This window comes from Chrysoperla carnea, chromosome 5, assembly GCF_905475395.1.
Source record: "Chrysoperla carnea chromosome 5, inChrCarn1.1, whole genome shotgun sequence".
In the NCBI taxonomy this organism is placed as follows: Eukaryota; Metazoa; Arthropoda; class Insecta; order Neuroptera; family Chrysopidae; genus Chrysoperla; species Chrysoperla carnea.
Window position 1 is genome coordinate 48,413,847 of NC_058341.1, and position 16,768 is coordinate 48,430,614.

At 28.1% G+C, this 16,768-nt stretch overlaps 1 protein-coding gene across 2 annotated transcripts in view; it reads left to right on the top strand.

Moving 5' to 3' along the window:
- The first annotated feature begins 1,243 nt into the window (after nt 1-1,243).
- LOC123300924 overlaps nt 1,244-16,768 on the top strand; it is a 41,676-nt gene continuing 26,151 nt past the window's right edge. Inside the window, exons 1-2 of one of the 2 annotated variants that reach the window (XM_044883604.1) lie at nt 1,285-1,314; nt 1,386-1,465. In XM_044883604.1, coding sequence (XP_044739539.1) covers nt 1,402-1,465 — 64 coding nt within the window. In that variant the 5' untranslated portion in view covers nt 1,285-1,314; nt 1,386-1,401. Of the gene's footprint in view, nt 1,466-16,768 lie in introns of both variants that reach the window. The other variant, XM_044883605.1, reaches the window with a different exon arrangement.

Below are 16,768 nucleotides of genomic sequence, written 5' to 3' on the forward strand. Positions count from 1 at the left end.
CAGGATATTCAGTCAAGAAATGCCAATTTTATTTAGAAAGTAAATCGAGTAATCTTAACATTTCTTTTTGTAAATTAATTTAAAAAAATTTAGTATGCTTCTAAATTTTATATAAAATTTAAGGATTACATTTCTTCCCCTTTCAACCTTCCGTATTTCATGATTTGCATAATCCAAAGACGTCAGTCTTTCATAATTCATTACCTAAATCATTAGCAGAAGGCTAAATTTGTACAAATATTAATTTATAATCCCTATATCCCTATATATATATATATATATATATATGTATTATAAATGAGAAAGTAAGGATGATTGTTTGTTTGTTATGCTTTCACGCCAAAACTAGCGAATAGATTTGAATGAAACTGTACAGCAATATAGCTCATATATCAGAAAAACACATGAGCTATAATTTATAAAGATAAAAAGTTATGGAAGGGGAATAAGTGAAATCAAGAGAGTTGGAGGTTATAAAACGGTGGTTTTTACTTTTAAGCCCAGTGAATCGGGCGGGTATCAAGCTAATACTAATATAAAATTTGTTGTAAAACGAATGAACGATAAGTTTTTTTTTGCAACGACTGTCTCAGAGAGAACATCGCCTGCAGAAAGGCGCATAATTCGCGTCCTAATGAGCAACCATAGTCAATGGATTAATTTTTTCATATTTTATCGTTCACAGTTTATTTACACAAAAAGCGGTTTAATAGAAAAAGAAAATTGAATACTTTTCAATCACATGCTTCGATTTGTATTAAGATTAGATAACGAAAATCACTGCATACACACATGAACCATCATCAAAGTGGTCCAATACATATTTGACCATATTTTTTCATTAATTATTGGCTTGTGGTTTACCAAATTTATTTATTTTAAAAATTAGTAACAACAATTAAGTATAACAATACTAAGTATTGATCAAACATAAAAAAAAAATCAAAGAAACCTCCACACACAAAATATTGGGGAATAAAAATTAACACCCATGATTTATCCAAACAAGAATATCCTTGAAATCCAATCAACCGAATTCTTAATTAAATAACAACAACCTGTCAAAATTCATGAAAAATTTTTATACAAATGTTTATGAAAAACAAGTTTATAATAATAAAAATGGTGTCCGACTATCGCGCGCGTCTTTAATAAACGTGGCGCGCATAAAAACAAAACGAATTATAGTCTGAGCGCGCGATGGTAGTAGTGGGAGAACTTTATATTAATTTTAAACTTTACTAACAAAAATAATAACACATGTTTGAAATCATATTTCTATCGTGTTGATCACCATTGAGTTCGCAGTGTAATTTTGCTGTAATTGTTACAAATTTAATTTTTGATTAAAACTTTTTGTTAATTTTGTTATTTTTTTATTTAAATTTTTATATAAATAAAATGGCTAATGTACATGTTTGTGTTGTTGTGGCTGTGATCACATTATTTTCATTTATTCAAATTGGTAAGTTTTGTTGATTTATTTTTGAATTACCCGCGTAACAGTTTTTTGATTGTTTGGAAACGAATAAGTTATTTTTATTTACAATTGTTTTTATTCAGACAAATGAAGTGCTATGTTTTGAACTTTAGAATTTATAATAGACCAAACGCTGCCCAAAAGATCCGTATGCAAATCGTACGTCGTTTTTTTTTGGGTCGCAGATTACGAATATTTTGGTGTTCGCTTTAGCCAAGGTTCATATTTTGATCATTTGAAGCCAAAATGGGCCGGGTTTTTTGGACAGCGTCCATATTATATTTCCTTCTTCATTTAAACTCATTAAACGTTTACCAGAACAATTAAATATAAAGAATCTTTTTTATTTAGTGATTTTTTTAACGGTTTCATTAGTGTTATTTTTTAATAAGGGGATGCTTTTTTAATATTTATCGGGAAAATTTTAATTTTCACAAACTAAATTAAATAAAACTATAGAAAAATAATTAAATAAATTTAACAATCAAACTGTAACATAAAAACAATTGAAAACACCCAATTGACTGAGTTAATTGTTGAAATAACTTGTATAGTGTTGAATGTCAGTGCTTGTATTATTTTTAAACAGTAAACGTAGAAAATTTTTAAAAACCATCACAATTATGTCGATTTTTTGATTGCCATTTGCTGTAGTATTTTCTCTCTGGTATAGTATTGTTTCGTTTTTCGAGAATCTTTCAGAAGACTTTCAGAAGTACTACTTGAAACTACTTGCTAATTTTAAGGTCCCTTTCTTTTATAATTTTGGAGAAAATGTGCACCTGTTTTGTCCTAATTTGCATTCTCACGGATTAACAATGGTATTTACGAAAAAATGTTTCAAACAAAATTTGTTTATTTTTTTATAAGGAACATTTTACATTTAACTTTTTGTTCTATCTCTAACGGTTTACAAGATGGACCTACAGACCCAAGGCCCAATAGACCTATGTTGCTCATTTACGAACTAAAATTCACTTTATGCGTCTTAAGACGTTAAGTTCTACAGACCCAAATTGTTGCTCATTTATGAACTCGACTCCGCTTTTTACGTCTTAAGCAGGTTTAAAAAAATTTGAGTTTGATATCGCTTTTCGTTTTTGAGTTAGCGTGTATACGGGCGGAGATAGGAACAAACGGAAATGCACTAATTAGGTGATTCTATGAACAAACGTATACAAAAATTTTGTTCGTATCATCAATATTTCTAAGCGTTACAAATTTGGGACTAAAATTAGTATACTTGATCGATGAACAATTTAATAATTTTTTTGACTAATGATTTAAAGTTAGTTATGATTAAAAAGTTTAAAAATTAAAATTTAATGTTTTCGAGAACATTAATCGCCTTATTAATCTATAATTATGATATTTAACCTTCATTAAAGTTATTAATTTTACATTCTTAATTAAAAGCTGTGTGAAGCTTCACTGATTTTTCTTTAAACGAAGGTTAAAATGAGATTGTTAAAGTTGATGGGTATAAAGAGTAAATTTTTTTGAATGATTTGCAACAAGTAAAAAATTTATATGGGTGTAATTCAATATTATTGAGCAAAAGCGTTATTTTGAAAACCAGCTTTTTTTTTTTTTTTTTAACAATTGCAAAAATAAGTTTATGAATTAAAAAGAAAAATTTCAACTTCCCTACTACCCAAATTTTTATTTTCGGTGAATAGAAAAAGATTGTGCTATTTTCTCATAAAGTTTGTAAACGTTCTATTCAAATTATTTTATAGATATTATCTCATCAAAAAATGGGTGGGAAAATAAAAGTTGTGGTAATTTTTGAATTATCGCCAAAACATTTAATTTCAAAATATTTTTTTACTCATTTTAATGACAATTGTTACTGCGATGATCTCATTTTTATTTGTTAATGAGAAAATTAATAACCGTGCAAAATTTTATCTATAAAACCTTAAAGAAAATTTATTACAAAAATATTGAAAATATAAACTTTTATGAACAGATAATTAAAATTAGAAGTTTTGAAAATTTTCTTTACCAAATTTTTTATTATCCTATCGTTTCTTCGTGTATCTGTTTATCGTTAAAACCATTTTTTGATGGCAGAGATCTTAAAATCGCTGGACTTTTATAATTCGGATGACAATTCAATATTATGATTAAAAAATAACAGAAATTTGGTGAAAGCATTGAAAACTTAATTAGTTTTTTTTCTTTAAATAACTTCCATCATAATTTGTTAAATTAAATATTTAAATTAAAATCTTTTTCAAAACATAACGTCCAAAGTTTAAAGTTAAAAAGCGTGGGATGCTTGATATCTATAAGGTAAACGTGGTATAAAATTAAAAGTAAATTTTACATTTTACTCTCAGATGTCGTTTTTTAAATGCAGTTAAGTATTTGTTTTGATTTTAATAATGTTTATATAACTTTGTTAAAATTTACATGCTGATAACAAACAACTTTTGTATGTATTTTTATTTTTTTATTGTTATTTTGTTGCTGCACATCAGAAAACTATTAGACCATGTAATAAAACCGGATGTGTAGATTTTAAATATAAGGTTTCGCATTTAATTCATTCACAAAAGCGTTTGTTGTTTATTTACTTTTTACGCCAGATCTAATCAAACGCTAGTATGATGATTTTTTATACTTAGTTCACGAAACTGACTTTGTGCTATTATGCGAAAATCAATTCGATCTTGTATAATTTTTGTCATATTTTGTATTAGTTAAAATGATTTCGATTTTTATTAGTGTGCGTAAATTTTTTGCTTTAATTCTATTTCAAATGGCCACAAAATTTATTCAGGGATAAATAAAGACGAACTAATCTGGGCATTGTAACGACCCTAGGTTTAATAAAAATAAAATCAAATACTTACCTCGCTGTATTATTCTTTTTTAAATTTTATCTTGCATTATATTAGATTATATTTGCAGGAAAAATAATTTATGTTAACGCTAGCATGTGAATGGATCTGTTATATATTTTTTGTGTATATTATCATGATAAAAATCGAAATTATTATATTACGCATTAAAAAAAAAGCAATGGATGGATAAATTACGTAACCGAAAAAAACAGTTAAATTTTATTACGCGTTACTGAATATATAATTAGCAAACCAGCGAGGGAAAATATTTTGGTTAAAATATCTATTGTTTTAATGTTTTATGATCGATTGTATGGAAATTTTTGGAGAATTATTTTAAAAGTGAAAAAATTATATAATAATCATTTAAATTTTATCTCTCTGCTGGAATTTTAGATCCGCTCAATGACGGATTTTGCCGGATCTAAGGAGTTTGCAAATTATGAAATAATTTGACAAGGAGCCCCTTCGATTCTTCGAAGACCCTTACATCTCATCATTGACTAAATCTCGTGATTTATACAAGGTTTCTATTCACACCTGATTTTAATCTTGATATTACAAGTAATTTATCTAATTATTAGATCAACAAAGATCATACTCTATTATTGTATACTTATTATTGTAATTATTAACATGTAACAATAATAACTAAGACTCTATGTATGCTAAATAGAATTATGTATGCATATTTTTAAATTAGCAATTTTATTTCCATGCATATTAAATGCAGTAAACAATCATAAATAAATTTTATAATAATTATTAACATTCTATAAACACAATCTTATTTATTTATAAAAATATAATATTCATATGATTATTATAACCATATTTTTTAAACAAATACAAGGTAAAGAATGAAATATTTATTATTGTAGTACATTTTAATAAGGTAGGGTTCTCTGGGGTACTATGTGGGTGGGATTATTAAAGTACTACGTAAAATACTTGCTTATAGTGTATGATCAATTATTATATAAATCGATTGATTTTTTCATTACCATGTGGGCAGAATGTAGTTTCTTAACTAAATTAAACGGCGATGTAATACTTGAGTGATGCCATGACACCGGGTTCTGTGATAGTAAGGTGTCAAAAGGAAGTTTACATCGCCAGGAGTTAGGAAGTTTGCAAACTTTTTAAATTTCGGTGCCTGTTAAATGTTTCTAAGACCTTACAAGGCTAAGCCTAAATATGCCAATGGGTTCGAGACTTACCGGCGATAAGAGCTATTGGCAAACTAAATCATATTTGATGTCTATTATACAAATATAAAGTCTATTAAGATAACTTTGGTGTCCATTTTCTCCAAAAGTTTTTAGGTAGCTTCCACTAGTGAGTCTTATGACAATTTTTTTGAATTTTTTCAAATAGCGGCTGGCGATGTAATTCTGCTTTATTGGTGTGTTGCGTGGACCCTTAATGGGAGCGCGAAACTATGTTTTGCAAGCAAAAAAAAAAAGTGTGCTACCTGTGTAATATGTGAAAATATTGCTTCCAAAACGTAGTTTCACACTCCGCTATAAGAGGTCCAAATAACATACCAAAAAAGCAGCTTTACATCGCGTTTTGCGATTTTAGTTGTTTTTTACTGGCGAATTATGGTATAATTTTTAAAAAAAGGTACAAAGTGAGTCAAATTTAAAGATATCGAAAAAATTTAAACCATTTTCTTACTTTTAACGATAAGAAAATCAATACTTTAGACAACTGGAAACCTCCTAATTTCGACTAAGTCATTGTATTACAGAATTTAAATTCTGATAAAACTTGCTAGGACCTTTCTTGGTTTTGCGTTAAAACGAATTTGTTTTTCGCAATTTTTTGGGAAAAAATCCTTAAATACAGTCTTGGCTTTTCACAATTTTGTTTAAAGCTAATTTGGATTAAGCGAAAACAATGTCTTTAAATACAAATCGAATTTCGCTTGAAATTCAGCAGCAATTCCTAGAATTTCAATTAATTTTCACCTAAAATAGCTTGAAAATGCTATATACATATGAGAACCAGCCACATCTTGCATTGTGCACAATTTAGTATTCACTCGATAATAAATTTTTTTCTTATAGGTTAATTCTTAAAAAACATTGTAATAATTCTCCACTTATAGTTGTAAAAGTAATTGTAAAATACAACTCATATCCATCCATCTCTCTCTATGTTTATAAACAAGAAATTTTATATGTAATAAAATGTAAAATGTTTTAGTGAACGATATACAATTACTAGTATAAGTGTATAATGGATAATCTATTTTCAAATGTGTTAAAATCAAATAATATCGTTTATGTTTAGTGATTGTATACACTTTCTCTTTTCGTATACTGTTACTTACGTATCCAGGTCATTACATATAGAAAGTTCATTTCCCTCTTTTAAAGGTGCGTATTTTTTTTTTTAAATGCGTGCAACAACTACGATTGAAGAATCAACAAACGGTTTTATTATTATGTCTTATGGCATTGAGTATAATATATGTATAGGAATATTGCAGCAAAAAATACAAGATGGACATCTTTTAGATTTGGTGTTCTTGTGAAGAAGGATATACACATCTTTCTATAGTGGGTCATCGTAGGATATTCAGGGCCCGTGGTTTACTAAAAACACAACGGTAGATGGGTAATCGGAAAAACTAGACCCGGAAAAAAACCTAAAATTGTATAGACCCGTAATATTGTTGTAATAACGAGTTAGTGAGGTTGAGTTTGTCGACTATAGAGGAGTTGGTTGGGTTCTGAAGTTAGTCCTTGCGTTAAAAATTGGGAAATTTGTTCAGCCTATTTTTACCTTAATCCGAACACGACCACCTTTTGCAATTCGTCACGATATTTAAATGAGATAATTGAATATAATAATGCAAACATCTATTTTTCCTGATGGCTGAAATAATGGTTTTTCCTAGCTGAAATAATGGTTTTTCTGGTCCCATTTAGCTTCATAAAGAACAACTTTTGTGGCTTGAATTTTATGTGGCTCGATAGCTTAGCAACACTCTTGCAAGTCACAAAAGCTCTCCCCTTAGTTAAACTTGACCGAGTAGACGACCATACTTGAAGTTAGAGGATTAAAAAAAATTTGCTATGCAACGACGATTAGAATCCTACATTATGGCGTATCTGTCACTGGCGTATATTAATGAAAAGCCAGAAAAAGCCAGAGTATCTGGCTCTAGCGTATATTAATCAAAGCCAGAAAATTCAATTTTCCTCTGGTCCAGGGTCGTAATATACAACTTCAAATATTCGAAACAAAGATATATCCGTTGTCCGACATCTTAAAAATGATGTGTTGGACTAAGAACGTCTTGCTGTGTTGAGGGCAAAATTATGACAAAATAATAGTCTCCGGGTACCTATGCAAATTCTTGTAGCGGAAAAGTTTTTACAGACACCTTGACAATGGGTTCTAATATAGTTCCCTGGATCTAGACCTCTATTTTTGTAAGAGTCTCGATACTGGCGATTTCATTTTTTACAAAAATAGTAAATTAAAGAAAAAAAAGGAATTTATTAAAAAAATTTTTTTTAATAAATTCTGATTATCGTTGTGGCCAAGTGTAGACAATAATAATAATAACGACTTTTTTGATTTTGTACTATCCAAAAGTTCAATGACTTTAGAAGTAAGATTAATATTTTTTCTAACACTATTTTATCACTCTTAGAAATTATCATACTTGTTTGCAAATTTTGTGAATAACAAACAAACCAATAAAAAAATACTTCTTTCATATTTGGTTGGGCTTGGTGAAACATTATTTGAATTTAAATTCAATTATTCTGCTGTTTACGTGATCGGATCGATCGTGATGGTCTAATCTGTACAATACCGGTTTTATTTTGGTTATAAGAATTTATTATGCAACATTTTTTGTTTGTTAAAGATTACAAAATATTGTAATATAAAATGCCGTTACCTATAAAGAATCAAACAATCTTTCTACTTTTGAAAAAGAGAGAAGTTTAGTTCAGCTTAGAATTTCTTTTTTGAAAAAAAAGAAATCTTTTTTTCATAGCGTATAACACAATAATTAGTAGGTATCACTTATAAGATGGATAATTTATAGACAAAAAGCTAAAACATCGCAGCATGTTTCTCCTCTTATTGTATTGTCTATAACGTACTGCCCGGGCAATTTTCAAAACTTACATTTATCGTTTTAACATAGTATATTACTACAAGAGCAGAAAGTTTGAGAGTCCTGTACTTATTGCACACAGTTCAGGGCTCTCAAACTTTCTGTCTGTGTGATGTATACTATTTTCTTTATTTTCGGCTTAAAGTACGTGCTTGCTGCTTCTGTTGTAAGACCTAAAGCTCCACATTTATGCATTGGTACCAACAAAGCAGTAATGCGTGATTTGGTACCAGCAAGTACGTATATTCGGCCGTGGATAAAGAAAAATACTTTTTTGTACACTAAGGTATTATTTTCATTCATCCACGTTTCAAAAGTTCCAAATATTCAAGAACATTTTTGATGTTTTCTTTGCTACTACTTCCTGATGTTTTTGTAAAGTTACCGAGCTAGGTAACACTGTTTCTTGGCGAGAATATAGTTCATTATCGAGATTGTGTTAATACTGTAAATAATTATTTAACTAACTAACTTATTTATATTCTTATATGGATAACAACTTATTTATTTGCTTAGATTTAGATACATGTGACGAATTGAATTGAAGTTTAAAGTTATTAATATAGCCAATACTAGGGGCGCTAAATTTAAATTTAATCTACCTTATCGACTGAAAAAATAAATGTGCGCCAAAATAAACAATTTTTTTCAAAATCCGTTGTCAATAGGAAAACCGGAGAAGTTTCGTGAGTTCGGGACCGCGGAATAGTCTCTTGGTTGCCCTAATGTAGTTTCGGTCATGGTAACGAGAAGACTTTTGTTGTGTTTCTTAAAAACGTTTTCATAAACATCTCATACTGCTTAGCGTGCTTAGAACTTTGCGACTTGAGTCTGATTTGAGATCATACTTATCAGAAGCCATATTTACAGAAATTTTGATATACTTTTTACCTATAAAACTGTGGGATCCTTAACAATCTCAAACAAAATCTTGAAAACCATGGTTTGGGCAGTGTTTTTTATTGTAATGTTCATAGAATATTATGAAAAATCGATTTTTTGTGCTTTTGCTTTATGAGATACAAATTTTAACCAATTTTAATATATCAATTGTTATTCTACTATATATTCAGAAGTAGATAAACTCACAAAGAAAGAAAGAAATTAATGATTATGTGTTCAATTGTAAATTTCTTGTCTAGTGTACTCAAAAATAGCTAGTTATACAAACGGGACTTTGTAGTCGTATAACCGTAAAATCAGGAAGGATACTATAACCACCTACATTATGTACAAACATGTGTATATTTTTATTATACTTTCCCTGTAATAAAGGAAGATATAAAATGCAAAAGGAAGTTCTGTTAAAAGGTATTTTAAATGGATGTTAATTGAGTTTAGGTAAATAAACAAACACATTTTATAAGTAACGTGTATCTATCTGTCTATCTATCTATCAACGTTATAAAATAATAAATTAAAATGTATCAAGTCGTGAACACAGTCAATTTACTTTAAATATATGTGACGCTGACGCCTAATAACTATTACATTCGTAAGAGAAAGTACTTTCTATCGTAAAGGTAAACAACAAAATAACAACAATACCTAATGGTCTAAATACAAAATATATATTTTATTTTAAAAATAAATATAAGTAAAAACATTTAAGACTGTCCTATACACATTTTTGATTGTAACGTGAAACTTTTAAAGAATTCTCTTAAATATTCATTGATGAAAAAAAAAAATTAAAAAGAAAAGTGCTTTTCCAGATGAGAATAATTATAGTTATAATTGAATTTCAAGTATTGAGATTATAACCTTTACTCTATCGATTTGAAATTTGGATATGTTATAGGTATTCACATTCTACCTGCCCTGGTTACTTTTATATTTAGAAAATCCCGTTAATTTCTCCAATTTTTATTGTTTACACTCAGGTTCTTTTTCTTACTCCACTGTTTCTGAATGTGAACAATGAAGAAAAATTTACATGCTTTTCGAAAAATAAAAGTAACCAGGGCAGGTAGAAAATGAATACCTATAACATATCCCAATTTCAAAAGGGTATAGTCGCAATACTTGAAATTCTATTGTAACTTTAACTATTCTCGTCTGGAAAACCACTTTTCTTTATAAATTTATTTCCTAACAATATAAGAGGATTCTTAAAAAAATTATGTTTCTTGGCAATCAAAGAATAATTTCACGCCAATCAAAAACGTGTATAGTACTTATTGTACTAAAAAGTAAATAATAATTTTCCTTATAAGTAAAATAACTATTTTCACTCACATACATGACTATTTGTGAAAGCTGGATGCACTCATTTATCTCAAATTATCAAGGATAATTTGGAGTGCCTCAAGCTTTTATAAATAGTCATGTGTGAGTGACTAATAAGAAACATTATTTTCTTATTTAAATTTTTAATTTTAATCTAAAAAACGTATGTCTATCAATTGTGGTGAAAGCGATGGGAAAATCGTGTTACACTTATCATAAACGTGCTTTATTACGAGAACCAAACGTAAGAGCCAAATGTGGAAAGTATGGAAGTGGTTAAAATATTGATTACAAAATTCCAGGACATTCATACATACAAGTGAAGTTAAATAAAAGTTTTTTAAAATCGAATCAAATTATATTTCAATAAAATAGTTTATTCTTGCGATGCTGTCGCGTAAGAATGTACCTACCTATGTAGCAGTACTTAGTAACAGTAGTAACCGGGCAGAAAATTGAAAATCAGTGGAACATAATTCTGGGGCAATAATTCTACTTCAGGTACATTCTAGAAGATTTGTACTTGGAAAACCTTGGAAGAAATCACTAAAATCAACTTAAATTAAATTTTCCACACAACCAATTATTTTCCAATTATTTTGTCACGCATTTTATAAATGTTTATTGAGATAAAATTACTGGTTTCAATTTATTAAAAGTTCCATGGACAACGGATATGTTACCATTTTTTTTTTGCTTGCTATTGAGGTTTTGCTATTTATATAATTAAATTATTCGCATTTTTTTTAATTATTTCTACATATTAATTTAAATCAACTCATAACAGATCTAGTTTCATAATATGTATTACTGATTGATTCGATAAAGTAATTAAAATATCTATGTTTAAATATTATGATTTTTGTTGTATAATTAATTTATGTTATATCCACCATATCCTAAGGCTTCGCCTGTGTTAAATTACAAATTTTTTATTTTGCATTTCTTTAATTTCTCGTTTTTTAAAATACAACCCATTTTATTTGCTTTTTTATATTTAGTGATCTAATTTGAGCATCAACGTTCGGGTAGATTGTAAATTAAACGGTAAACGGTGCCTGATAATATACATCTTTTTATAAAAGCAAGTTTATAAAAGATAAAAATGTTACTCATTATAAAATGTAACATATAATATTACATGTAGTTGTATACATCAAAGAAGCAATACTGATATTGTGTGTTGTATAGAAAAAAAATTTACGAGATCAGAAAGCAAAGTTTATCTATTTTACAGCTTTGTAAATTTCGAATTTTCTCGGGTACCCTGAGTATCCCGGGCATCAGTGCTAAGCAACCCTAAAAACTTCCGAGTAACGAGTTTGGAACGATTATATAAGGAATTTCCTGATAATTCCAGGGTACGACTGGGATACCGTTTACTTGGGGTACCAGGTATCTCGTTGGCAAGTTTGGAATCATTTTCATAACTATTAACTGATTTGTGAATTTAGTATATTAACGGTTTATTTAAAATGTAATTATAAAATGCATATTATTTATGCAAATTGCATATTTTTAATTTCTTATAAATCAATATAGGTCACAAAAATTCCTGGTGCTCTAACGAATTGAATGCTGAAAACTGCATTGAAGTCCGACTTACTGTTCAAATTTTTCGAACTTTGATCGTTTTTAGTGTTTCGTTTCAGCGACTAAACGAGATGGTTGCCAATCTGTATAGTCTCCATGGTAATCACATGTTATGACGTCACCACGTACTATTTTTCAGCCTTTCTATGTGTACATTTAAATTCTTCATATTTTCGTTGTTTTTGATGTTATCCCAAAATTGATTTGACCCAAGGTATTGGTTTGGTAATGAACGTCAATTGAGGCAATACCAAATTTTAGGACATAGGCCTATTGTATAGGCCTATTATATACCTATAGACAAGAGTACGGTAAATGATATAATACTGGAACAAAGTGTAGAGTGGAAATATTTCCGGTTCATCGTCTTACTTTTGCTTTAGTTTTAACACCAGTTTTGTAATACTTGGTGCTAAAAGTAAATAATTTGATAAATAAAAAGAAACTTATATTACTTTGTGTAAACTACAATATACCTAATAAAAGTTAATGATGTATTTTATCAGGTGCAGGTATCTAATTACACACAAATATTGCATGTAGGTACGAAGAACGTACGATGTCTACGTATTTAATACTAACAAAAAGTCCCCTTTGTATTTTCCTTAACACGCAACAGGAAAAGGGGGGATTGAAAACTAATACTTATACTAAGGTAGTTTATTGATTTTGTTTCATAATAGTGATTCTTTGTTTTTTAAATATTATGCAATAATGATTTAAATTAGGATTTAATTGGGGAATTTAATACGATTTAATTCTTTAGTAATTAATATTGTGGACAAACAATGTATAGGGTAAGGTGTTTTTTATCACGCGGTTTTTTTTTCGCTAAGTTTTATGTGAAAGCCCAGATATGTTTTCATTCAAGTTTTCATTGCTAGTGAAAGTATTCAAATATTGAATATGGAATCAATGTTGATTACGATTTTTCACGTCATGTATGTTACGTGAGATACCCAGCCACACATACAGTGATGTTTTCGAAAAAATGTTTCAAACAAAAGTTGTTTATTTTTTTATAAAGAACATTTCTTAAATTTAAACTTCTGTTCTATCTCTAACGGCTTACAAGATGGATCCTACGGATACAAGACTCAATTGACCTATGTTGCTCATTTACGACTTCACTTTCTGCATCCTGAGCACGCTGTAAAAATTACAACTTGATATATTTTTTTGTTTTTGAACATTCGTGTTGTCAGCGGACAGACAGACAAACAGATAGACAGACAACTGAAAATGGACTAATTAGGCGATTTTATGAAATTGAGAAATACTTTTTACATGGGATACCAGAATTTTAGAAAGAATAAACAAAATACTGCAATTAGCTAAACATCTCATTATGTAAGTTTGTACACGAGCGAGCGAAATTGCAGGTAAAATACTGTGTAATAATAAATTATAATTTAAATTAAACTAAATACTGGTTAAAAAATTGCTGATTTAAAAAAAAAGTATTTAATAATAAAAAAAAGCTTATTATTAAAATATTGAATTCCATGATTTTGCTATTAATTTCTTTAAGAAATCATTGACCTCTTATACATATAGATCTATAACTACAGTGGAAGTGAATGTTAGGAAATTGCCGCCCTTCAAATTCTGCCGCAATAGGCCCGGGCCTCACGGGCCTAGGCCTCAATCCATCACTGTGCCTAGATTAATATTTTTGTTTTATAAATGCGTATTTCGACTAAAATGTACTCATCATTAGTACGAATTAGCTATTCGTAATTATTATTGTCGACTTTTTCAAATTTGAGATGAAAAATTGATCTAAACATTTGGCGTATTCGAAATATCAGTTGTAAAAATATATGTTCAAGTAAATCTTTTCTTGGTTCGAGAAAATTTTTAAGCAGTCTATGCCAAATAATTATTTTCTATTGAATTAAATATTGAGATCATTACAAGCATTGATTTGTTATTAGAACATTAACAGTAAATGCATTTAACTCAATTCAGTAATTTATTTTTACAGTGTACCTATCTCAAAGGATGTAAAATAAAATCTGATGAACGTGCCTCTTGTTTTTTCTGCCTCAGAAGAGGCTGAAAAGTATAATGGAAATTTATTAGTTTTTCACGTTGCTAACAAATCGAAAAAATGGTTTACCATTTTTCCAAAGAGGTACGATTTTGTCAGCTCTGCTATGTTTACAGAATGAATTGATATGATAAAATCTAAAATAAGAAAATGATAGGTAAAAGTTGCAGGTGCGAAACATAGAAATTTTAGTTTTAGAATTTTTTGCCAGTCATATGTAAGGCAGTGAATGGATACCATTTAACACACTTACGTATTAGAATGACTTTAATTGGTAGTAATAAAATATATATTAGGCGCCTCTAAGGTAGAAGCAAGAAAATGAGGCACCTAAACGGGTCACTATCTTACGATCTGCCAAAAGTGAGACATCCAAATATGTCAATATCATACGGTCAAATCTTTGAATAAATTATGTAACAATAAAAATAAAATTCAATAAAATATAATTTATATGAATTAATGAATTTAATTAGTATTATAAAATGATTAATACATTTATTTATTTCTTATTATATTTATGTGAGTCATAATTAATTTATTTTTAAGAAAATAAATAAATAGTTTTCCATTAAAAGAGTCTTTTTTATAAAATATGCTTAGTTTAAGCTTCTTACCGTGTATAATGTGATTTTTGTCTAAGTCGTCAAACGAAGAGGATTGGGAGGGTCCAAATATCCGATTTATATTCCCGCTAAATGGATCTAACTTCGTAATTTTCAGGATTCTGCATCATTTTTCGCCTTCACGAATCCAACATATTTATTTTCTTATTTTTGTAAATTTTTATATTCAAATTTTTACAACAATAAATTGTAGTTCTACACCTGATAAAGACCTTGAAATCACCTGTTTGAATAAATAAGCTACTTGAGATTTTACAAGTAACCTTTAAAACAAAAGACGATACTATCATTGGGATCAAACCCAATGTGATTTGCCATTTGCCTGAAATAATCTTAAAAAAAAAATTAAAGATATCTCATAAAAAAAATTTGGACACTCTTAATGGAAAATCCTTTACATAGAGAATTAATTATAAGCACATTAAATACTTTTTAATGAATATTTTTCCTTTACAATTATTAAAACGTAATATTAAATGTAATCTCAATTATTTATATCCTTTTTGTATTGATTCAAATGTCATATTGTAAAAGTATTGTTTTGAAAATACCTTGGAAAATTTATTTTATAAACAAAGTTTCTCATGATTTCTTAACATAGAAAGTCTATAATTTTAAAATTAAACAATAATATTATAGGTACCATATTAATAATCCAGCAGTTATAAGCTAAAATAATCGCACATTTCAAACCTGCAACATTTTTTTGAATCGGTTTTCGAAGCATCAAATACAATAACCTTATTTAATTTAAGCTTTAAGCATAAAGTAGTGTCGGATAAAATAATTTTTACATCGCTTATAGAATTACCTTCTCAATAATGCCTTAGATGAATATTCATCAAATTTAATCTTGCTATGCAATGAAAAGTTTTCAACTCCCGTGAAAGAGAAATCCACAGCTATTAGAATTTTCGTAGTGGAGAAATTAGTAAATAAGGTCTTGACAACTGCATATCAAATTTTCAGCCCGTCCTACAAGTTTCACTTTATAAAAATTATTTGTGTATCATTAATTTTTATCCAAAATACTTTTTCTTACATAAATGATTTCTAGTTTTTTTGTGCATGTACAAAATTTTTCGCTAGAATAAATAATTTTAATAAATCTAAATTTCACTTTTGTTCTTGCAAAGTATAACAAAAATAAATAAATTAAAAAAAACAAAATTAATGTTTATACACAATTAAAGAATTATATTGAGTTTAATAAATAAATAAATAATATATATGTTCATTAAATTAGGTGTATACAATTTTAGTGGAGACATATCATCCAAGCACAGCCAGACACCTGTTTGTTTAATAATAGTTTATTTATATCATAAATTAATTTTATTACTTAAATAAAAAAGAATTAATTAGGAAAATTAATTTTGAAAAAAATTACGAAATCATTTATGTAAAAATGCATTCTTAAATTTTAATACAAGTTATTAAAACATACAAAAAATTGTGAAATCGTAGTTAAAATTTTGACTCTTTTTGTTTTGTGCAATAAACAGTGACGGATTTTTTAAACTATTCCAAATTAAAACTTAGTTGTATTTTGCCTTGTCTCGGAAAATCAAAGAACAATGATCATGTACTTCAAATGGCTTAATAATTTTTCTTAGACAATTACAACTACATGAAACGTCCTGATAAAAGCAGATTTAATCAAAACAATGCTCACAATGGCGTTTCAGATAAAAATTGTTGCCTTAATTCTAAAAACAATAGAATTTGTGGTGTTATATTGTGATAGAATCTAGAACTGGAAATTTTTTTTCCGAATGGGCACATCATTTT